Raw genomic sequence first — 24,433 nt, forward strand, 5'->3', positions numbered from 1 at the left:
AAACGGAATGTGTTCCGTAAGCATTCCGTTTTTCCGTTCCGTTTAAAGATGTCCTATATTTGGCCGCAAATCACATTCCGTGGCTCCATTTCAAGTCAATGGGTCCGCAAAAAAAACGGAACACATACGGAAATGCATCCGTATGTCTTCCGTATCCGTTCAGTTTTTGCTGAACAATCTATTGAAAATGTTATGTCCAGCCCAATTTTTTCTATGTAATTACTGTATACTGTACATGGCATACGGAAAAACGAAACGGAAATGAAACGGAAACACAACGGAACTTAAAAACTGAACAACGGATCCGTAAAAAACGGACCACAAAAAACTATAAAAGCCATACGTTCGTGTGAACTAGGCCTAAGAGACCTGATCTGTGGAGGACTCCAGATGCAACTGATTTTCTTGGCGGGAAGCCGTCCAAGAACCAATCCTTCAGAATACAGATAACCTACCTCAACAGGTAGTCCGGCCACCTCCGCGTAGGCGAGCGCCTGCGGTACCACAGTCAGTCCGACAGTAAAGCCAGCAATAATGTCCAGCTGCATCCATTGCACAGAATACTTAGGAAACCACGACAAAAATGGGAGTGTCCTCTTCAATGCTCCCCAGGAGCAGCACCCGGCTGATCGTCTAGGACCGACACCCCGGTCATGACGGTTACCCGGCCACTCCATAGCTGCAGATGTCAGTCACATCATGGACATGTGCCTAGAAAGAAAAGAAGGGCGCAGAAACGGATACGATTAGTAAATTACAGGATTCTATCGCTTATTTGTAACCGATTCATCAAGTCAAGTTCTTTAACGCGGGGGTATACGGCCGATTGTGCTCCGAGGCCATGATGTCAGACTGTACGACTTTCAAGGGCTGCAATTAAAGGGGTTATCCAAGGCTGGAAATGGCACGCCATATGCCAGGGCCCCTCACACTGATTCTACTTACCTGGCCCCCAGTGCCGCTCCTGGTCCCCGCACTGCTGCTTTTCCCTGTGCGTGGATGAAAACATCCGGTGTCGGCGGGGAGCAGCCAATGGCAGGCGGGGACGGGCCTCCCTAGCATCACCCACAATGCTAAGGAGGCTAGTCACCGCCTGCTCCCCGCCGACACTGGATGTTTTTATCCGCGCACAGTGCAGGGATCAGGAGCGGCGCAGGGAGCCAGGTAAGTAGAATCAGTGTGAGGGGCCCAGGCGTATGGGGGGGCCATTTCCAGCCTCGGATAACCCCTTTAAACGTAAAGGGGTATTCCACATATACCATACCTTGCAGTGCGTAATGGGACCTGAAGCGGAGGTGCATGACACAGAGATGTAAAAAGCATCAAAGAAACCACCAGTCATGGTCTGCCCTAGGCATAACATAACATTTCTGCCTGGACTGCTCCTTTAAAGGAGTTCTCCAAAATTTACAGACATCATATAGGACATGACAGTCTCTTTCTAACAAAGCTAGAACCAGCCCTGTACCTCACATGGATCCAGAGATCTCCTCATTCATTGCTCCAATTACTCTGATTATTACAATTTGGCGGCTCAGGGGATGTGTCCTTTCTGCTGCAGCTCTCTGCCTGTCACATCTTCTAACAGTTAGACAGGGCTGTTCGCAGTCGACGGATGCAACCGAGCATGTGCGACCACCTCTACGAGGTGGACAGAGAAAGAGAAAAAAGATCAGACAGCAGGTGGCGCTATACAGATAGATTTTTATAGAATTTTTAATTACAGAAGTATACCGATCCAGACGCTGGTTTGAAAAAAATGTAGAATACGGGACAACCCCTTTAACGATTTATGTCCTATTCCTAGGATAGGTCATCAATATCATTGCAGCGGGAGTCAGAAACACACTGCTCTACTCAAACACCTGATCGTCAGGGTCGGGGGCGTCGGACCCTGTCCGATCCCATGGTAATCAATTCTTGAGTCCTGGAGAACCCCTTGGCACCATCCACCACCCATCTATGGTGCTGGCCCCCGGGGACTGACGGCGAGGAGCAATGTCCGGGATCAGAGATGGCAGCAGGACAGCTCTATGACGATGAAGGACGGAGATAAGGTCTGCGGTCTCACTAGTATGACAGGCAATAGAAGCCTGATTGTTCTGTAGACAGGCCGCTCATTGTAGATTGTGCAGCAGCTGCGGCTGATAACATCTGACCACAGAGACCTCCGAGATAGCAGCCGGCGGCACTGAAATCCTGCAAACAGGTTTCCTAAATAAGGCTCCACACCACCGTATCCGCAAATCTCAAATCCCAGCCGTGTGCGTGCCTCAGTTTTTTTTTGTTTTTTTTACCCCTGTAGAAATGTCCTATCCTTGTCTGCAAAATGGACAAGAAAAGAACCTGTTTTCTCTCTTCTGCGGGCCGGCCAATGGGTCCGCAAAAAAATGCGAATCGGCTGCGGACTGAAAATATGGTCATGTGCATGGAGCCTAAGGCCCCGTTTACACAACCGTTTTCATGCATTTTTTGCGGATTGGATATGGACTCATTTCACACGACCGTAAGTGTTTTGTGGTCCGCAAATTGAGGATCCGCAAAACACGGAATACCGGCCGTGTGCGTTCCGTATTTTGCGGACTGCACATGGTCGGCGCTATATAGAGAATGCCTATTCTTGTCCGCAACCGTGGACAAGAATAGGACATGCTCCATATTTTTCGCGGGGCCGCAGAACAGAACAATTTTGCGGAACGGGTGCTGACCCATTCATTTCAATAAGGCCGCAAAAGAGGCGGACAGTACACCGTGTGCTGTCCGCATCTTTTGCGGCCTCATTGAAATGAATGGGTCAGCACCCGTTCCGCAAAATTGCAGAACCGATGCGGATCCGTTTATACGGTCATGTCAATGCACCCTTAGTGCTCATACACACAAACGTATTTTCTTTCCGCTTCTGTTCCGGGGTTTTTTGCGGACTGTATGTGGAACCATTCACTTCAATGGGTCCGCAAAAACAACAGGAGGTACTCCGTGTGCATTACGTTTCCGTATTTCTATTCCGCAAAAAAGTAGTGCACGTCCTATTATTGTCCGCAAATCACGGTCCGAGGCCCCATTAAAAATCAATAGGTCTGCAAAAAATACGGAACGCATATGTATGTCGTCTGTATTTTGCGGATCCATATTGTAGAAATGCTATGCCCAGCCCATATTACTCGTGTTTGGTGATTAATAAGTTACTGTTTCTGTATACAATCCGCAAAAAACGGATCAAATACAGAAACCATACAGATATGTTTTGTGCAACTACGGAAGGAAGAGGACTTAAATCAGAGAAAGAAAAACTCAGATGCGGAACAACAGATCCGTGAAAAACGGACCGCAAAACAACAACGGTCGTGCGCATGAGCCCTTATAGACAGAATATCTGCCTCTGCAGCCTGCATTCCCAATGTAAAGAGCATCGGCATGCGTGCCACACTGCTGCGCTGTACAACGCGGGCGCAGGCCAGGAGACGAGCGATCGTCAGAGGTCTCAGCTCTCAAACATCCAACCTACCCTATTTGTACCTCACACACAGTGAAAAAATACTAAGAAAAACTATGCCAGTATCTCTGTTTTTCTTACAAAAAGGTAAAAAAAAAAAATAAAAATGGTATCTACCGTATAGTATAGTACTGATAAAAACTACACTTTGTCCCATAAAAAAGTCCTGGTACAGCTCGATCACTGGAAAAAGAAAAAAGTTCAGTTCCCTTACGTCCTCAACAGCAGCACAGATGGGGTTAACTGCCCCTGTGGACTGGTAGGACCGGCGGAATTTTAATGAGCCCAAGAACCAATAAACGATCTTCAGCTCCCTGAAAGGGAGGAGATCACCCCCCAGCCCACCGTGTTTTTTTCTGTCCTCTGGACAGGTGGACTGGCGTGTCGCTCCCTCTTTGGGAGCTGAAGATTGCTTAGGGGTTCTTTTTTCCCTCCTTAAAGCTTAGCTCGCTTTCTATGCATCTCAGTGCCTTTATTTTAGTCCTGATCATGGCGATTTCGGTCTGGGGTACCGTTGGGGAGGGGGACGTCCCCTCCCCTCTTCTTTCATCAGCTGTAGACGGTGCTCCGTTCCTCTGTTACCGCATGTGTGCGGCGCTATGGGCGCCGCCATTTCCCGGAAGTGACGCGCCTTAGGTGCGCTACGTCACTTCCGGTTTTCCGAAGCGATGCGGTGATGTATAAAACTCACCTTTTCTTAAACTGGCTCCCTAGAATGACATCCTGGACTTAGGATTAGTCTGGGGAGACAATTTTTCGTTTAGGTAGAGCCAGTATAGGCTCTGGTTTTTCTGAGTGCTTGCTTTGGCAGCACATATACAAAAAAAAAAAAAAGGGAGTGGTGCTGATCTCGTTTCAGGAACCCGCCCATTGGGCGGGGTTTCCTCCTTTTAAGCGCCCAGAGCCCATCAGTCAGTGCTCTGGTTGCGTTGCTTTCACAAGTTAGCTCCAGAGCTCTCCTGTGCTTTGTGATATTCCTGCAGTATTGCTTTGCTTGGGTTTTGTACTTCCTCTTCTTTCAGCTCTATTTCTTCTAGTGCTGGTGGGCCCCCTTAAGGTCTGGTTTTCTCCACCTCCTGATGTTGTAGGTGTTATGACCTGTTTTGTTTCTTCCATTACAGACTATGGCTTCCCCTAAGGAGGATCAGCGGAAGGCTGGGGCCAAGAGGAAGCATTTGGCATGTTACGAATGTAACACACCCCTAGTTGACAGCTGTCCTTACTCCAGATGTGAGAGTTGTCGCACGGCATCCACGGAACCCACGATGCAGGAGATGTTCCAATGGACCAAGACATACGTGGATGATTCCATCAAGGGAGTAGTTCAGCTACTTAATGAGAGGCTACCAGGTCCCTCTCAGACTCCCATGGAGGTGGTCGCACCGGTCGAAAGACCTACCCCCTGTTCAGTGGGGTCTTCTTCTTCTGAGGAAGAAGAATCTACTTCTTGCTTTTTTCCTCCAGAAAAGACGCAGAAGTTACTCAAGTCCATCAGGTCGGGGGACCAGGATGTTGACATGGGGGAGTCCTCCGATCCCGCCGGTCGGACACAGCGTGTCTTTAGAGCGGATGAGACCCTCCTCTCTGTGATGCGCACAGAGTGGAAGAAGCCTGAGAAGGGTCCAGTGCTTACCAGAAAATTCAGACTCATGTACCCGATGGCTAAACCCTTGGTGGAATCGTGGGGTTCCGTTCCCAAGGTGGACATGGCTATAGCCAAGTTGTCCCGGCGCACTCTAGTCCCTGCAGACGATGGGTCTAGCCTGCAGGACCCCCTAGACCGGAGGGCAGAGTGCACCCTTAGGAGGGGTTACGCGGCGGCCGCCGCCTCCGCATCTACTTCCATTGCGGCCACTGAAGTAGCCACCTATCTACGCTCTAGGCTTAATCAAATCCAGACGGATGTGGACCAGAGCGTATCAAGAGACGACATCCTGGCAGCCTTCAAGTCAGCCAACCTGGCTATGGACTTTTTAGTTGATTCCTCCCAGATGCAGCTAAAGCTGGCCGCCAAAACTATGGCCCTAGTTTCAGCTGCCCGCAGACCACTCTGGCTGAAACCGTGGATTGCGGATAACGCATCCAAGTTTAACCTTTGTGGGCTCCCCTTCGAACCAGATAGGTTATTCGGGTCCGAATTGGACAAAATAATGGAGGGGCTCTCCGATAAAAAGGGGAAGAGCCTCCCCCAGCAGCCCTTTCGGGGACGCCCCAGACAGGAAAAGAAGGGTGGAGGTCGTTCTGGGCAGCAGTCTAGGCGCAGAGATTGGGGGGGGCCATCTCGTAAATATCCGAGACGCCCCCGCAAACCCACCAGGGAGGCAAAACCCTCCTGACTATGGGCCTCCTCGAGGCTCTTGGATAAGCCCTGCTGCCCCTGCAGTGTCTCCTCTAGATTTTCCCGTACCCCTCCCCCAGATTCCCGTGGGGGGCCGTCTTACCCATTTCAAAGACTCTTGGAGCCGGTTGATTGCAGACCCCTGGGTCCAGGACATAGTTTCCGCCGGGTACCGGGTAGATCTTATCTCTCTCCCCCCAGAGAGATTCATCGCCACACGAAGCTTCGGGTCTGCCAAACAGGTGGTCCTAGAATCTTACATTCAGGACTATATTTCCAAGGGAGCCCTGGAGGAGGTACCGGCAGGGGAGAGGGGCCTAGGGATTTATTCACCAGTGTTCCTGGTTCCCAAGAAGACAGGAGATCTCCGGATAATCATCGATTTGAGATTCCTCAATCGATTTATAAGGAAAACAAGGTTTCGCATGGAAACCATAAGGTCAGTCAGCCATATCCTCAATTCTGGGGACGTCATGGCTACTCTGGACCTCAAGGATGCGTACCTTCACATTCCGATCCATTCCGCTTCCCGGAAACTCCTCAGGATCGCGGTCCAGATCTCAGGGGTTTGCAGGCACTTTCAGTTCGCCGTGCTTCCCTTCGGAATCTCTTCTGCCCCCCTCATCTTCACCAAGGTGGTGGTTTCGGTGGTGGCAGCTTTGAGACTCCAAGGACTGACTATTATTCCTTATCTGGACGATTGGCTTTTCATAGCCTCTTCAGTTCCGATCCTTACCCACCATCTTCAGGTCGCAGTCTCCTTTCTCTTCCGCCTAGGCTGGATTATCAACTGGCAGAAGTCGAATGTGAGCCCATCGACTTCAATCCATTACTTAGGATTCGTGGTCGACTCTGTGGAGATGTCCCTCCGGTTGACTCCAGAAAGGAGAGCGCGGATTCAGGACCTGGCAAAGGTCCTTTATGTCCCTCGTCGAGTCTCTATCCGGACTCTCATGAAGATGCTGGGGCTCATGTCAGCGGCTGCGGATGCGGTCCCTTGGGCGTTATGGCACCTCCGTCCTCTTCAGTCGGAGGTCTTACACCTATGGAACGGCAGCCCTGCGGGGCTAGATTCCCTGTGCTCCCTGTCCGGTCAAACCCGAAATTCCCTCAGATGGTGGTTTCAGCTACCAGCAGGGAAGTCTATGACCCAACCAGCTTGGGTCATATTGACTACAGACGCGTCCCTTGTAGGCTGGGGCGCTCACCTGGACGGATCCCCAATTCAGGGATCTTGGTCTCCTCTGGAGCGGCATCTTTCCTCCAATCTTCGCGAGATGCGAGCTATCTGGCTAGCCCTCCTTCACTTTGCGCCTCAGATCCGGGGCAAAGCAGTGAAAGTCCAGTCAGACAATATGACTGCTGTCCTCTATATAAACAAACAGGGAGGCACAAGATCATTGCCCCTTCTGTCAGAGATCGGGGTAATTCTTCGGTGGGCAGAGCTGAACCTTTCCCATCTATCTGCCGTTCATATTCGAGGCTCCCTCAATATGATAGCGGACCGCTTAAGTCGAGGATTACCGACCAAGAAGTGGTCTCTGCATCTGGAGATCTTCAGGCAGCTAGTTCACAGATGGGGTATGCCAGAAGTGGATCTCATGGCAACCAGGTTCAACGCCAAGGTGATGAGGTTCTGTTCCCTCTACAGGGAAGACAACCCCCTGGCGATAGATGCTCTGTCAATACCGTGGAGGTTCAGGCTGGCTTACATCTTCCCTCCCTTTTCCATGATACCGAGGGTATTGATGAAAATCCGTCAGGATCAGGCCTCGGTAATAGCCATCATACCGTTTTGGCCCAGAAGATCCTGGTTTACCCAGCTCATTCAGATGAGTCGGGGACAATACTGGAGACTCCCCCCGGAGCAGACCCTGGTGTCGTGGGACACTCACCTCTGCCCAGATCTGCACAGGTTCAACCTGACAGCCTGGAGGTTGATCAGTCCCTTCCCAACATAGAAGGGCTTTCCGAGTCGGTCCTGAGAACTTTGTCGCATTCCCGAGCAGAGTCTACAAAGAAGGCCTACTCCAGGATCATGAGAATCTTCGAGGCATGGTGTGATTCCAGACAGGTGGCGTCTGCAGATCCGCCCCTTCCTGCGATACTTCAATTTCTTCAGGATGGATTAGATAGAGGCCTATCTCCAGCTACCTTGAAGGTACAGGTTTATGCCATCTCGGCCTGTCTCAACAGGCCACATTCTCGGGACCCACTCATCAAACGCTTCCTGAAGGGAGCTGAAAGACTAAAGCCTACTATACTGAAACCTATCCCCCAGTGGGATCTTTCAGTAGTGCTCAGGGGGCTAGCATCTCCCCCCTTCGAGCCCTTGGAGGAGGTCAATTTTAAATTTCTGACTTTAAAGATGGTCTTTCTTCTGGCTATAGCTTCAGCCAAAAGAGTTTCTGAATTGCAGGCTTTTTCCGCAAATCACCCGTACATTATTTTTCTACAGGATAGAGTACTCCTGAAGTTTTTACCTTACTTCAGGCCTAAGGTGCCTACTTTCCAGAACATCAATCAGGTAATATCTTTACCAGTTTTGTTTACAGCCTCCTCCTCTGATACTCCAGCTAGAGACCCGCTGGATATTTCAAGATGCCTCCAGATCTATGTGGATAGATCTAGTGAGTTCAGGAAAGATGAGAATCTTCTTATCCTGTTTGCCGGTAAGTCTAAAGGCCGTAAAGCGTCTAAAGCCACCATTAGTCGCTGGATCAAGGAGGCCATTTTGGAAGCTTTCGTCTCCCAATCCTTAGATCCTCCCGAGTTTGTGAGGGCCCATTCTACTAGGGCGGTCTCCACCTCGGTTGCGGAGAGAAGACTCCTCCCCTTAGAGTTGATCTGTAAGGCGGCCTCCTGGAGCTCTGAGTCAACCTTCATCTCCCATTATAGGATAGATGCTAGGATGGCAGAGTTTTCGGCTTTTGGGCAGACTGTTCTTAGTTCTGCCAGGCATGAGGACCCTCCCTAGGGGATTCTTCTTGCTATCTCCCCATCTGTGCTGCTGTTGAGGACGTAAGGGAATCGTTAATTTCTAACGATAATTTGTTTTCCCTTAGTCCTAACAGCAGCACACAAATATCCCACCCTAAATACATTATGCTTGTTAAAAACACGGTGGGCTGGGGGGTGATCTCCTCCCTTTCAGGGAGCTGAAGATCGTTTATTGGTTCTTCGGCTCATTAAAATTCCGCCGGTCCTACCAGTCCACAGGGGCAGTTAACCCCATCTGTGCTGCTGTTAGGACTAAGGGAAAACAAATTATCGTTAGAAATTAACGATTTCTCAGTAGTAAAAAACAAAAACGATGTAAATTTGCCATTGCCTCAATGGTACCGGCCCACAGAACAAACATGACGCGTTAGTTTTACTGCACGGCGTAAATATAAAAAGAAAAAACATTGAGAAAATTACAGTTCGTTTTTTTCATACGCACCTAAAATTATTGATAAAAATGGTCCGTAACCATCAAATTAAATGTACTCGAAATGGTGGGAATAAAAGATGTCGACAGAATTATTATTTTTTTAAGTTGCGGCTCTTGGAAGGCACTACACAAAAATGAAAATCTTGCAGTCCTTAAAAGGGGTTGTCCGGTCAGAGCTGAACCCGGACATACCTCCATTTTCACCCAGGCAGCCCCCCCCCCCCCCCTTTGACTTGAGCATCGGAGCAGTTCATGCTCCAATGTTCTCCTTTGCCCTGCATAAAGGCATTTTCCGGAGTTCCAGTGACGTACCGGGCTCTCCATGTGTCACGGTCATATTGTTGTTTGACCGTGACGCGATTGCCGTGCAGACTCGTTACTGGTGGCAACGTGTAGTTTTTAGTTTGCACACGCAATTCCCCTTTAAGGTGTGCCTTCCTGCTGTTTGGTGAGCAAGGGGTTAATCTTCTAACTAGTGGGGATTATGGTGTGTCCCGGGTGTGGCCGCAAGCTTGATATATACCTGTGGCTTGCAGGCTGGAGGCAGTGGTTCTACAGCCTTGTATGGTGATGCTGCCCAGTCCTTGAGGGCCACCTTATTGGACATAAATGGTTGTTCCTTATGTGCTCCTCGTTCCCTACCCCACTTGTTATTTGTGGATTTATGTTCAGGGTGTGTTGTACGTCTTCATGGTTGTTACATGTCTGGGCTGTGTTTGTCCCTACATGTATGTAGTAGCCTGTATGCAGCGCTGCTTGGGGCTGCGATGCACTGTATGAGTATGGGGGGCTCTGGCAGAGCTGGTTTGCTGGATTCCTGTGTGGGTTGTTTGTACTGTGACCTGCTGTGTGTTTGGGCTCCTGTACTGATGCTCAGGTTCCAGTCATGGAGACTTCGGCAGGTAAGTGAATTGTCTTGTTGCTCTTGCCTGCCGATCCTCTTGCTGTGTACGGTCTCTCCCTTTCCCTGCTTCTAGGCCTTTAGAGACTCCTGTTCCTCCGAGCTGTCTCTCCCCTGCTCTCTATTGTAATAAATCGTTGGCACAGTGTGCGCCCCCCCCATCGGCCCCCCCCTCCCTCTATAGCAGTAACAACATTGGTGGCCAGTGTCCCGGCCGGACACGAACATCGCAGCAGCAAGCAGGTAAGTATGAATCTTCTACTATTGTACTATTGCTAAGTAACCATGGCAACCAGGGCTGCAGTAGCGTCCTGGTTGCCATGATTACCGATCGGAGCCCCAGCGATTAAACTGGGACTCCGATCGGAACTACGCTGCCACCAATGATCGGGGGGGAGATGGGAGGCCGCACACTGCCACCAATGTTGTTACTGCTATAGAGGGAGGGGGGGGCGATGGGGGACGCACACTGTGCCACCATCGATTTATTACAATGGAGGGAGGGGGGGCCGCACTGGCCACCAATGATATTCAAACTGGGGGAGGGGGGGGGGTCTGCTGCCTGGCAGCCCTGATCTCTTACAGGGGGATATGATAGTACAATTAACCCCTTCAGGTGCGGCACCTGAGGAGTTAATTGTGCTGATCACGGCCCCCTGTAAGAGATCGGGTGCTGCCAGGCAGCAGGGGGCAGTCATGTACACAGTTTTTCAGTATATTCTAACCTGAAGCGTCCCAATCACCATGGGAACGCCTGTGTTAGAATATACTGTCTGATCTGAGTTTCACGATGTAGCTCATATCCGACAGTATATTCTAACATAGAGGCGTTCCCATGGTGATGGGGACGCTTCAAGTTATGTTCGGGTGTCCGCCTGGCCGTGCGGAGGCAAGCGGATCCGTCCAGACTTACAATGTAAGTTAATGGGGACGGATCCGTTTGAAGATGACACACTGTGGCTCAATTTTCAAACGGATCCGTCCCCCATTGACTTTCAATGTAAAGTCTGGACGGATCCGTCTGAGGCTACTTTCACACTTAGAAATGTTTTAACAATATAATGCAGACGGATCCGCTCTGAACGGAGCCACCGTCTGCATTATATGAACGCAAGTGTGAAAGTAAAGGGACTCCTGACTTTACATTGAAAGTCAATGGGGACGGATCCGTTTGCAATTGCACCATATTGTGTCAATGTCAAACGGATCCATCCCCATTGACTTGCAAGTCAGGACGGATCCGTTTGGCTCCGCACGGCCAGGCGGACACCAAAACGACTTTTTTTCATGTCCGTGGATCCTCCAAAAATCAAGGAAGACCCACGGACGAAAAAACTGTCACGGACCTACAGACCCCGTTTTTGCGGACCGTGAAAATAAACTGTCGTGTGCATGAGGCCTAAGGAAGCAGCCAAGTTTGTTTGTTTTCAATTCTAGACGACCCCTTTTAAAGGGCTCGTACATGATTAAAAATAAAATCAATGGTGCTTTCTTATGAAAACAGCGCCACACTTGTCCACAGCTTGGCCCCATTCACATTAGTGGAGCTCTGCTGCAATATCAGACACAACCTGTGGACTTATGCAGAGCTGTTTCTTAGGGGGGGAAAAAACATGTCTGCTTTCTTTATCAGGGAAACGCAACTGGAAAAAGAATAAGGGGGCTCTGCACTGCATAGGGCCCCGCTGCCCCTCATTCTGCTGACCATCAGGGGCCCCCGAGCGTTTTACAGACCATTAGGCCTCAGTGCACACGGCCGTCCCATGCATTAGGGACCGCAATGCATGGGCGACATCTGTGTGGCGGCCAGGACGGATCGAGACCCATTCAACTTGAATGGGTCCGTGATCCGTCCACTCTGTAATAAAACAGAACATGTTCTATTTTCTTGTGGTGCGGAGGCACGGACAGAAACACCACGGAAGCACTCCAGCTCCAGATTGTGCACCCATTCAAATGTACATGAGGCCTAATTATGTTTTCCCAGATTTACAAAACTGTCTTAGAAGAAAACCTGTCTTTGTTGCCCATGGCAACCAATTACGGCTCAGCTTTCATTTTTCAAGAGCAGAATGTGAAATGAAATCTGTGCTGTGATTGGTTGGGACAGTTTTCCTTTATACAGAATTATAAAAGTCCTGCCCTCTTTATTGGTCAGAGATGAAGATGTTAATGGCCTCCAATTCATCACCTTGCGCACCCTGACTAACCGGTTTATGATGAAAGTAGTGCGAGGACACGTCACCCGCCCGTTTACATCCTGCTGGAACTTTACACAGGCTTTAGGAATGGAAGATCACCATTTTCTTATATTAAATTATTTTGAGGGGGGGGGGGGTGACATTTTGCTCCTATACAAACTACTACAGTGGTAGTCATGGCGATGGATGCTGGGTGACTACCAGGGACAAGCGCTGCAGACGATGAGAGCTGTACTACACAGCAATTTATCATCTGGCAATAAGAAAAGGCTGCAATGTTTGGTGCTCGCCATTTTTACATTTTTGTAGGAGGGGGGGTAGTGGAAGTAGGTGTGGTTTAGCTATGTTAAAGGGGTTTTCTGAGCATTTGAGTATCTGATCAGTGGGGGGTCTGACACCTGGGACCTCTGCCTAGACCAGTGACGGCATGTCCAACAGTCACATGACCTAGGTACAGTCAGCCCCGTTCAAGTGAATGGACCTGGGTTGCAATACCAAGAACGGCCACTATACAAGGATGGCGCTGTGCTTGGTAGGCTGTGAGAAGGCAGCGGGCTCTTCAAACAGCTGATCGGCAGGGTCCTGGGTGTCAGACCCCCACCTATCAGATACTGATGACCTATCCAGAGGACAAGTCATCACTATCAGCTTTAATTAGGTGCAGATTTATCAATTTAGGGGCTGTCCATGATTGAAAAAACATCAAAAACAGCACCACCCCTGCCCACAGGTTGTTTGTGGTATTGCATCTCCAATGGACCCAGGCACAACGGATGGACAGGGCCACTGCTGTTTTTAGAAGAAAGCAACCATGTCTTCTTGGAAAAAAACTGAAAGTAAAAAAAAAAAAAAAAGAACAGTTTTGCTCCAGCAGGGGGTGCCGTAAAGAGACTGGAGTAACATGTCTGGAGAAAAATGTTCAGTTTCAAAGATGCTCCAAATTTATCAAACAAAGGGCTCATGCACAAGAACATATTTGGTTTCCGTTCCGGTTTTTTTTTTGCGGTCCGTATGTGGAACCATTCACTTCATTAGGAGCGCAAAAAACGGAAAGAACTCTGTGTGTATTACATTTCGATAAGATAGAACATGTCCTATTATTATCCGCATTACGGACAAGGATAGTGCTGTTCTATTAGGGGCCGGCTGTTCCGTTCTGCAAAATACGGAATGCACACGGACGTCATCTGTATTTTTTGAGGATACGTGTTTTGCGGACCGCAAAATACATACGGTCGTGTGCATAAGCCCAAAGGGCGACATTTCTTTAAAATCGGCAGAAATTACAGCAATTACAACAATTTCCCCCAAAAGGCTGGCGGGGATCAATCTAGAGCCTGTAACCATGGAAACACATAGGTCTGATTAGGAGCTGTAAACAGAAAACACACAGTTGCTTCATTTACCGTAATTACCTTGGAAATGATGATTTTTGGGGAAGAAACTGTAAAACTCACGAAGCGCCTTCCATATAAACAGGAAACCGTCAGTAAGCCTGCCAACAAAGTGCATCCATCCTGGTGTGACGCCTGTGAGGAAGGGGAGCCGAGTTTGTCACAGTTTTCACTTTCATGACAGACAAAAGAAGCCAATGACAAAGTCAGCTCTGCTACATATGATCCCTGGACCTGCCAGATGTAAATCACTGCAGCTGCCAGAAATATCGAAAGCGACTGTTATAAGCAGGAAAGACTGGGGATACAATAATATAATAGACATACAGGCTCACCTACCGGCACTGAGCGGAACCGGCTCCTCTGCGCCCAGAGAGAGGGGCGTGGCCTAGCCAGCATCACCTGACTGCCACTTGCTCCTCATCGCTTTCCGAGAGTGGGAGTGTCCTACTCCAGTCATCTGACAGCCACTTGCTCAAAGAGGGGCGTGTCCCAGCTACAGTCATATGACTCTGGGAGAGGGCGTGGCCCGGCTCCGGTCATGTGACTACCCTTGTGTCCATGGGCTCCCGGGTTGTCCCCGCGTGTGTGTGGCTGGTCTGCGCGGTGCTGCTAGTAGTTGACGGCAAGAACGTGCTGCTGATAATCGGTGAGTGCGGTGCCGAGCATGCTGGGAGATGTAGTTTCTGCGGCAACCAGGTGAATGTGATTTGAGTCTGTTCTTGTTTTGTCCACTAGGTGGCGCCTTAAAACGAATCACTAACGTGCAGCCAGGGTTATGTCACTGTTCAGACCCTACAGTTACAGTTGCATTCAGTCTGGATTTTATCCCTCTGGTGCCCGAAAGGAGTGCCAGCCAAAGTGCCCCGCACTTTATACTATATGACTGTATACTATATAGCAGGGATCAGCTGTTCAGAAACTACAACTCCCAGAATGCTTCATTCACTTCTGTGGGGAGGTAGCAGAACAGCCGAGCATGTTTGCATGCTGGGAGTTGTAGTTTCACCGCAGCTGAACTGCCGAAGGTTGCTGATCCCTGCTATATAGTATTGGCTCTCTCTATATATAATATATATACACACACGTGTGCAGCTGCTGGAGGGGGCTCCCCATAGAGAAGGCAGGGATGATTTCCCTATCTCTGTATACACAGTACAGCTGAAGGCACTCTGTGTATAGGGATCGGAGATGCCGCGTCATGTGATCACCTGGGGGACCGGTAGTCTGTGTGAGCTGTTGGGTCTTAGCAGACGCCGATGAGCTCTACAGAAAGGCTGTACAGTGTCTCAGGCGGCTATACTCCCCCTGTAACTGGGACTAATGGTTAAGCCAGGAGAAATCGGCGTTAAAAATAAACAAAATGTAACGTTAAATGTCCCCCAACGGTCTTGTATGGACTTTTGCGGGGCACAAAGTGTAAAATAGATAACGAAATAATGACAAGATCTCTTGAACTGGTTACATATTTTTTTTTTAAATATTCAATACTCAATCTCAATTAGTGAATTTAGCTTTTTTAAGGGAATGTGTCCTCTCCATTATACAGTTGTTTTTTTTAATCATTTTTTTCTGATTTACAGATTATTTAGTTCCATTTTCTGTACATGATTATGGAGGCGGCTGTCTTGCCTGAGCCGCTGTTAGCTATGAATATACCTGGCGGTCACTGGAGGGGGTTTCTATGGGAGAGTTTTCTAGACCTATTCTGTGACCTGCGGAGAGGTCATTGTGCAGGGAGGGGGAGGAGGTGAGCCGTGACATCACCTGGCGTGAATGGCGGATCCTGGCTTTGTCTATACTGAGGTGTTATTTTCTATTGTAATCCTGTCTGTGATGATGATGAGGTGGCTGCTGAAAAGTGATTTCATCTGGACATGTCATCCTATTAGGCAGAGTATGAAAAACGGCAGGTCTTTAGGATTTTATTTAAAAAAATTTTTTTTTTATGTAGCTGGTGATACGGAAAAATTTAAAAAGGTGATCAAAAAGTCACACCAAAATCGGGTCAATAGTTCCTCCCTCAAGAAAAACAAGCCCTAACACCTCAGTCAACCAAAAAACATAAAAGTTAGAAGATGGCGATGCCAAATACATTTTGAGAAAAAAAAATTAAAACTTTAGTACTTGTTTTAAAAGTACTAAAACACAACACACTATACAAGTTTGGTATCGCCGGAATCGTAACGACCCGTAGAATAAAGCGTGCATGTCATTTTTACTGTAAGGTGAATGCCCGAAGAACAAAAGCAAAAAAATAAATAAAAAAAGGCAGAGTTTTCTTTTCAATTTCACCCACTTTAAATATTTTTTGTAAAGTTTCCAAATACATTATGTGTAACCCGAAATGGTACCATTGCAAAGGGGAACTCGTCCCGCAAATAACAAGCCCTCGTATAACTATGCTGACAGAATAGGAAAAATTGCTCGGTCCTTACGGGGTTAACATACCCTAAAACACAGTGGGACACAAATCACTTACTGGATAAATCGGTGGTGTCCCTGCTGCCACCTCTCCCTCCAAGTCCTGGTCTTCAGCAATGACTCCCCTCCTCTTCTCTCTGCTCCTGGCTTCCAGTTTAAAAATGATGGGTGTCCCAAAGTTTTATAGGTCAACCGGGGGAGGAGTGAACTGCCTGGGTGCTGCCGGTGTAGGGGCCTGACGGTGGGATGATCCTACATGGTCCTCTGTGCCTGGCTGAATGGTTGGTTGGGGGGGGGACCTTTTGGAGGACAGGGCCCCTGTCTGAGGCCCCGCGGCCGCCCATCACACTATGTCTGTTGGTCATAAGAACCTTCTGGTGTCACAGGGTCACGTGACATTCTGCTTTTTTATTATTATTATTATTATTTTATTTTTTTTACTTTTTAAATTATTTTTTTTATGAGTTAACCGTAAACCTGACATAAACAAGGTATGAATTTTAGACACGAACCCCTTCCCAACATGGAGATTTTTCCGTTTTCATTTTTCACTCCCTGCTTTCCCGGAGCCATAACTCATTTTTCTTTTTCGGTTCACATTGCTGTAGGGGGGCTTGTTGTTTGCAGGACAAGTTGTACTTTCTAACGGCACCATTGTCTTTTGCATACGATCTAATGAGCGCCTCCATCAATACAGAGGGAAGCGCTCATTGCTGGGAGCTGTAGTCCTGTCACTCACCGCTCAGCTCCCGCGCTCCTCCCCTCCTTCAGGCCGGCAGCGCACAGAATGGTGAAGCAGGAAGACTTCTCCCCGCTCCACCATCCAGCCTGCAGCCCTGTAAATCTGCATAAACTCCGCCCACACTGTGCTGCAGAGCGATCTGTGCCTGCAGGGAAGAGAGGACTGTGAGCTTCAGGAGCGGGACAAGGTGAGTAGTTACTGTGTTTTTTGTTTTTTTAATACAGAGGGGGCACAGAGGGCTTTATTACTATGGAGGGGGCACAGAGGGCTTTATTACTATGGAGGGGGCACAGAGGACTTTATTACTATGGAGGGGGCACAGAGAACTTTATTACTATGGAGGGGGCACAGAGGACTTTATTACTATGGAGGGGGCACAGAGGACTTTATTACTATGGAGGGGGCACAGAGGAACTTATTACTATGGAGGGGGCACAGAGGACTTTATTACTATGGAGGGGGCACAGAGGAACTTTAGGCAGGTTACTATGGAGGGGGCACAGAGACTTTATTACTATTGAGGGGGCACAGAGGACTTTATTACTATGGAGGGGGCACAGTGGGCAATATTACTGTGAAGGGGGCACAATGGGGATTTCTACTATGGAGGGGGTACAGAGGGCATTACTAGCACAGTGGGCATTATTACTGTGAAGGGGGCACAATGGGCATTATTACTGTGAAGGGGGCACAATGGGCATTATTACTATGAAGGGGGCACAATGGGCATTATTACTATAAAGGGGGCACAATGAGGATTATTACTGTGAAGGGGGCACAAAGAGGACATAACTACTGTGAGAGGGCACAATGTGGGCATAGCTACTGTGAGGGGGCACACATCTGTACAATACTACTGTGAAGGTTGTACAATGAGGGCAATACTACTGTGAGAGGGTACAATTTTTTTAAAGTATGGGAGGGATGGGGGGGAGCAGAGAAAGGACCCACCCCGGGTGCCAAGCACCCTAGAAAAAAGCTAAGAGACGGAGAAACCGGGGTGAAGATCAACTCTCTGAAAAAAATTATGTTTTAATATATGCAAATGAGGCTCTAGGAGCAACGGGGGCAGTTACCTTTACACCTAGAGGCTCCGCTATTTCTGCAACTGCCACACCCTCTAGGCCAGATAGTATAATCATGATCACACCAGGCCCTGTCAATCAAAGTGCAGAGGATGCGGCAGTTGCAGAGAGACCAGAGCCTCTAGGAGTAATGGTAACGCCCCCGTTGCTCCTAGAGGCTCATTTGCATATTTTAAACCTTCATTTTTCTCAGTAATGCGGGCACATATGGGAGCAACACAGATGCCTTCAGCTGCCAAGTGCACATCTAACAGGTCAGCCAGTGTCATAGGTACCAATCACTTGAATGGGTCCGCAATCCGGAAGGTCGGTGCGGAACGGAAGCACAGAACCCCATGAAAGCACTACGATGTGCTTCCGTGGGGTTTCTGGCCATGCCTTCGCACTGCGCCGGCCTTCCGGATTGTGGACCCATTCAAGTGATTGGTACCTATGACACTGGCTGACCTGTTAGATGTGCACTTGGCAGCTGAAGGCACCGTTGGATGTGGATTGCAGACCCCATTTAAGTGAATTGCGGACCACAGTTTGCGTTCCACAGCACGGGCCCAGCCGGCACACGTTCGTGTGAATGAGCCCTAACTGGGAGAAATAAAGTTCTAGGTTGATGTAATAGGAGCGATTGTAGATGAGAAGAAATTTTTGGCCAAATAAGACACTTCACAATATTTTTTCCTCCCAAACCACAAAATACATGGCTGAAAATTTATTTTTGGATAAGTGTTGAAGATTTGCAGAGATGTTAATCCCTAAGAACTTTAAGGGCATTTGTCACATCAGCTGGCAGCTGTCCACCCGTCAGCAGAGTCCCCTGATGTCTCTAGCATCTCCATATGTTCTGTCAATCCTCCGGTAAAAAAATACTTTTTATAATACGCAAATTACCCTCAAGGTGCAATGAGGATGGTGCTATTGCACCCAGAGGCTCCTCTCCCAGTCTTTTATGCCACACCCCCACCGCTGTTATGGACAGGTCAGGCAGTCCCTGAAGTCTCCATGGGATCGTGTCCTGTACATGCGCAGGGATGGAGATCCGCATGTACAGAACACAATCCTGCGAGGAGCAATCTGGGGATGACCGATGCTTTTTCCAGCATGATGGAGACCATGCCACAAGGCAAGAGTGATAACTAAGTGGCTTGGTGTACAAAATATAAAAATTTGGGTTCCATGGAGAACCTGTGGTCAGTCCTCAAAAAGCGGGTGGACAAACCAAACTATAGAATTGTGATAAAGTCCAAGCACTGATTAGGAAGAATGGGAATAGGTTGTCATCAGTCGGGATTTGGCCCAGAAGCAGATATCCAGCATGTCAGGACGGACTGCAGAAGTCTTCAAAGAGAAGGGTCAACACTGGAAATGTTGAGTCTTTGTAGAAACTTGATGGATTTGTCAATGAAAGTTAAAAACCTTTAATAATTTCGGTGTCTATAAGAAATTTTGAATTACATGAAATTACAAAAGTATTCAGATCCAGGTGCTGGTTTGAAAACTGTAGAAATTTTTGGGCGGGACAACCCCTTTAAGGGTAATTAGCCTACTACAAGCACCATTTTATAAGATGATTGGGCATCTTCAGAAACCCATTCCCCTCCAGTATGACGCCGTGGTGTCAGGTTGTCATTAATGTCTTCTTCGTTCTCCACATCAGGCGATGACGCCGGCTTTGAGAGTGACGTCTATAACAACACCGCCATACAGACCCCACACCTCCGAGAGCTGGCCAAGAGAAGCCTGATCTTCAAGAATGCATTCACGTCCGTCAGCAGCTGTTCTCCTAGTAGGGGGGCAATCCTGACCGGCCTGCCTCAGGTGACGTATGGGTTTTTAATTGTAAAAAAATATATAAAAATAATTAAAAAAGAAAAAAAATGATAGTTTGCTGGAAAATATGTTACTATCAGCAGCTTTAATACCTCTCCCCTATAGAACAAAGAAATCCACTAAAAGTGCTCAAATGTCTAAGTCCTGGTTTTGGATGGACAGGCTGTCTCCCCCCTGACAGATGATGTAGGGGGAAGGAAGAATTGGACCTGTTGAATTTCAACATGCCCAAGCTATTGTTCTCCATTGATATGCTGCCAGAGGTGTCTGGTAGCAGCTTATTCCCCTCTGCCCTCTGAGAACACATGCATCCCCAGCCACAATTTGTTTGGGCGCCTTAAGGTCCAGTTCAGATGGATTTCAAGGGCCGAATCTGTGCCTAAAAGAGCTGTTTTGTGAGCGCGCCTTAGGGTGCTATTACACACGTGGCCCGAGTCGCAGGTAATACACTTCGGTTAGCATTCATTGCCCGGTCACATCTGGACTTGCCACTTGAAACAAAGGTGCAGCCCAGGTGTGACCCGTTAACTAGCGGTAAACCCCACACATAATAGCTCCCTAAAAGGGGTTATCCTATGAGTAATGTAAAAAGTGAAAATCAGATATCTTATAGTACACAACAGTCTATTTCTAACAAACTTAGAACCAGCCCTGTATCTCACATGGATCCAGAGATCTCCCCATACATTGCTTCAATTGCTCTGTTGGATTTATGGCAACTCATGTGTGGGTGTGTCCTTTCTGCTGCTGCTAAGGGCCGTTGGAACTGAGCATGTACATTTTACCCCTTAAAGGGAACCTGTCACCGGGATTTTGTGTATAGAGCTGAGGACATGGGTTGCTAGATCGCCACTAGCACATCCGCAATACCCAGTCCCCATAGCTCTGTGTGCTTTTATTGGGTTAAAAAAAAAAAGATTTAATACATATGCAGATTAACCTGAGATGAGTCCTGTCCCTGAGATGAGTCAGGGATAGGACTTATCTAAGGTTAATTTGCATATATATCAAATCAGGTTTTTTTACACAATAAAAGCACACAGAGCTATGGGGACTGGGTATTGCGGATGTGTCATAGCGGCCATTTAGCAACCCATGTCCTTAGCTCTATACAGAAAATCCCAGTGACAGGTTCCCTTTAAGCCATTTAGTAGAAAAACCTTAAAAACAAAACAAAAACATATTGGGTATCTCCACATCGGTAACGATTCATTGTATAAAAATATGACATAATCTACCCTGTGCCAGAACAGCCATTTTTTTGTCATCTCTCCTCCCAAAAATATAATATCAAGCAATTAAAAGTTTGTATGCACCCTAAAAATACGTGTTCTGTCAAAATGCTCACTCCAACCCTTGACAAATACCTTGAGGGGCATAGTTTTCAAAATGTAGTCACTTATAGAGGTATTCTTCTGTACCAATAACCATTCCAGCAAAATCTGTGCTCCAAAAGCCAAATGACGCTCCTTCCCTTCTGAGCCCTGCAGTGTGCCCATACAGCAGCTTACACCCACATTTATGGCATTTCTGTAGAATTAGCCAAAAAATTTGGCACATGCTGGGCCCAACATATGAGCACTGAACTGTGGAAAACTTGAAATTTTCATTTTGCCTGCTCCACTGAACATTAATTTCTGCAAAAAAACATGTGGTCTCAAAATACTCGCTCCACCCCTTAATATATACCTTGAAGGGTGTAGTTTGCAAAATAGGGGGTCACTTCTTGTAGGTTCCATTTATTATTTCACCCAATTCAGTATATTGTAGGTATCCCTTAATGTCTTTTTTTTATTTTATTTATTTTTTTGCGGATAGGATGCGGACCCATTCATTTCAATGGGTCTGCAAAAAATTGCGGACAGCAAGCCGTGTGCTGTCCGCATCAGTATGTCCGGCCCGTAGCCCCTCAAAAAAATAGAACATGTCTTATTCTTGTCCATTTTAGGCATCCGTTTTTTTATTTTTTTTTTGCGGACCGCAAAACACATCCGGTCCTGTGCATGTAGCCTAAAGCATATAGACCCAAATTTACCACTAACATAAAGTACGGTGTGTCCCAGGAAACCTTCTCAGAATCACTTTAATATAAGCAAAAGCATTGAAAAGTTATTATCGCATAATTTGACACGTTGGATTTGCAAAATTAGGCTCAGTCAGGAAGATGAAAACTGGCTTGGTCCTGAAGGAGTTAAATTATTCCAAGGCATCTTAATTTTTTTTTCAGTATATTTTTCTTGTTTGATTTTTACATGAAAGCGATATAAAAGGGGCGCTGTGAAGCTTTTCACATTCTCAGAATTCTGCTGCCACAGAAATCAAGAGATTAGGCAAGCGAGCGATTTCACAACTTACGGTACACTCGTGATGCTTCCATATCCTGTTTTTTGGGTAAATATCTCATGTTCCACTGCGTCGACGGGCTGGAAAATTACCATAAAGAGCACAGTTATATATAGATGTAACAGAACTGCGCGTGCCTAAAAAAAACACTTTTTCTAAAATTATTCTAATAAATGTGTAATAGGACTTAAGGATATTAGCTGACTGTAAACTTAAGGTAACTAGTAGAAACCAGTGTCAGGCAGCTGCTGCCAAGGCCAGTAAGATCTTGGGGCACCAAAAGGGGCATAGATGGTCATGACAAGAAAATTGTCCTACCGCTTCACAGGTCACTAGTCAGACTACAAGGCAGACATAGCAGAGCTGGAGAGGGTTCTGAGGAGAGGCAGCTAAAGTAATAACTGGAATGGATGGACTACAGGTCCCAGAAAGATTATCAAAATTACAGGGATAACAGTAGGAACGCATTACACACTGTGTTTTGCCATGTCTGTTGGCAGTATTCAGTGGGAACATTTCTCGTGCATATGATAAAGGAGTTCGTGTCACGTCGGCAAATAGCATTTATTTTGTAGAGGAAGTTAATACAAGGCACTTACTAATGTGATGGGATTGTCCATAATGCTTCCTTTGACTGCATTCATTTTTCTATCATATTATACACTGCTCGTTTCCATGGTTACGACCACACTGCAATCCAGCAGCAGTGGTCGTGTTTGCACACGATAGGAAAGAGCGCCGTCCTCTCTGGTGGCCCTGGACCATGGGAGCGCACATAGGACAGTGCTTTTTCCTATAGTGTGCAAGCACGACCACCTGTGCTGGATTGCAGGGTGGTCGTAACCATGGAAACGAGCAGTGTATAATAATGTGATGGAAAAAACTATCCAGCCAGCAAAGGAAGCAATATGGACAATCACAATACATTAGTAAGTGCCTGGTATTAACTTTCTCTACATGATAAATGCTATTTGCTGAAGTGAGACAACCCCTTTAAACATTTGCATAGGCCCCCATTCACCCAACGCAGGCCAAAAGAGTTTCCTCTGGTCGGATATATTTCAGTGAACCCTTTTTTTTCCAATTCTCCAAGTTAAAAAAAAAAGACACTTTTTCAATTGGAAAAAAAAACACGCCAGAATTGTTGTGCTTTACATATCCTCACAAAAAAAGGAATAAAAATGGTGAAAGGAAAACTGGCTTAGTTGCTCATGACAACCAATCAGATTCCACCTTTCATTTTCAAAAGGAGCTCTGAAAAATGAAAGGTGGAAGCTGATTGGTTGCTATGGGCAACTAACCCAGCTGGATAAATCTCTTCCGTTGTGTCTGGTTTAACAGTGAGTTTCCCGGTGACGGTTCCCTCTGAGAAGGTACATTGACATATTGAACGCCCTTTTACGTTTTTTTATGTGCGATTATTTGCCTCCTGTCTGCAGCATCAGAACGGTATATATGGGCTCCACCAAGATGTGCATCATTTCAACTCTTTTGATGACATCAGAAGTTTGCCGTTGCTCCTCGGCCAGGCCGGCATCAGGACAGGTATAACGATGAAGTAAAGTACGGGTCTGTCTTAATAATTATGTGAACCCCCCCCCCCCTCTAATACCCTTTGTATTCGCTAAAGGCATAATTGGAAAGAAACACGTGGGGCCAGAAACCGTGTATCCATTTGACTTTGCGTACACCGAAGAGAACAGCTCCGTCCTGCAAGTCGGGCGCAACATCACTCGGATCAAATTGTTGGTCAGAAAGTTTTTGCAGAGCGAAGACCAGAGGTGAAAATAATTGCTAAAACTGGTATTTTTAAAAACCTCCTCCCACAAACAGAAGCCACACCCCTAAATAACAGCCGTAGTGCCCCATTAATAGCAGCAGCAGCAGAGCGTGCCCACTGCCCAGTTGGAAATCGGAGAAATCTCCCATACTTTTGGTGTTTCCTGGACAATGTGGGGAAGTACACAATTTATGTCTTTCTTATCACTATAGTCAGACTTGGACTGGCCCCTAGGGGAGCAGGTAAATCCCTTTGTGGGCCCCTAGACCTCTACCCCCTGTGAAAAGGGCACACGGCACAGTACACACACTGCACTACATACAGACAGACAGGATCTCAAGCAGCCAATGCCACCATATATAAAGCTGGGTAGAAAGGGGTTTTCTGGGAATTAGATATGGATGACCTATCCATTAGATTGGTTGGTGTGGGATGTAAGACCCTCATCAATCAGCTTTTTTAGGGATTTGCAAAT

At 47.3% G+C, this 24,433-nt stretch overlaps 2 protein-coding genes across 8 annotated transcripts in view; one reads left to right on the forward strand and one right to left on the reverse strand.

The window, feature by feature from the left end:
• Nucleotides 1-16,344, reverse strand: part of SLC26A11 (solute carrier family 26 member 11) — a 57,381-nt gene extending 41,037 nt beyond the window's left edge. The window contains exons 1-4 of one of the 7 annotated variants that reach the window (XM_044300331.1): nucleotides 16,243-16,344; nucleotides 13,782-13,895; nucleotides 1,469-1,641; nucleotides 456-711 (exon numbers count right to left, since the gene is read on the reverse strand). In XM_044300331.1, the coding sequence (XP_044156266.1) occupies nucleotides 456-677 (222 nt within the window). In that variant the 5' untranslated portion in view covers nucleotides 678-711; nucleotides 1,469-1,641; nucleotides 13,782-13,895; nucleotides 16,243-16,344. Of the gene's footprint in view, nucleotides 1-455; nucleotides 712-1,468; nucleotides 1,642-13,781; nucleotides 13,896-14,099; nucleotides 14,216-16,242 lie in introns of those variants that run through there. The other 6 variants (XM_044300330.1, XM_044300329.1, XM_044300328.1 and 3 more) reach the window with 6 other exon arrangements.
• The window catches only part of SGSH (N-sulfoglucosamine sulfohydrolase), a 35,438-nt gene continuing 25,262 nt past the window's right edge, over nucleotides 14,258-24,433 (forward strand). The window contains exons 1-4 of the mRNA XM_044300335.1: nucleotides 14,258-14,409; nucleotides 19,663-19,823; nucleotides 23,618-23,723; nucleotides 23,809-23,959. Of these exons, the coding sequence (XP_044156270.1) occupies nucleotides 14,322-14,409; nucleotides 19,663-19,823; nucleotides 23,618-23,723; nucleotides 23,809-23,959 (506 nt within the window). The 5' untranslated portion in view covers nucleotides 14,258-14,321. The remainder of the gene's footprint in view (nucleotides 14,410-19,662; nucleotides 19,824-23,617; nucleotides 23,724-23,808; nucleotides 23,960-24,433) is intronic.

Source organism: Bufo gargarizans, chromosome 6 (assembly GCF_014858855.1).
Source record: "Bufo gargarizans isolate SCDJY-AF-19 chromosome 6, ASM1485885v1, whole genome shotgun sequence".
NCBI lineage: Eukaryota > Metazoa > Chordata > Amphibia > Anura > Bufonidae > Bufo > Bufo gargarizans.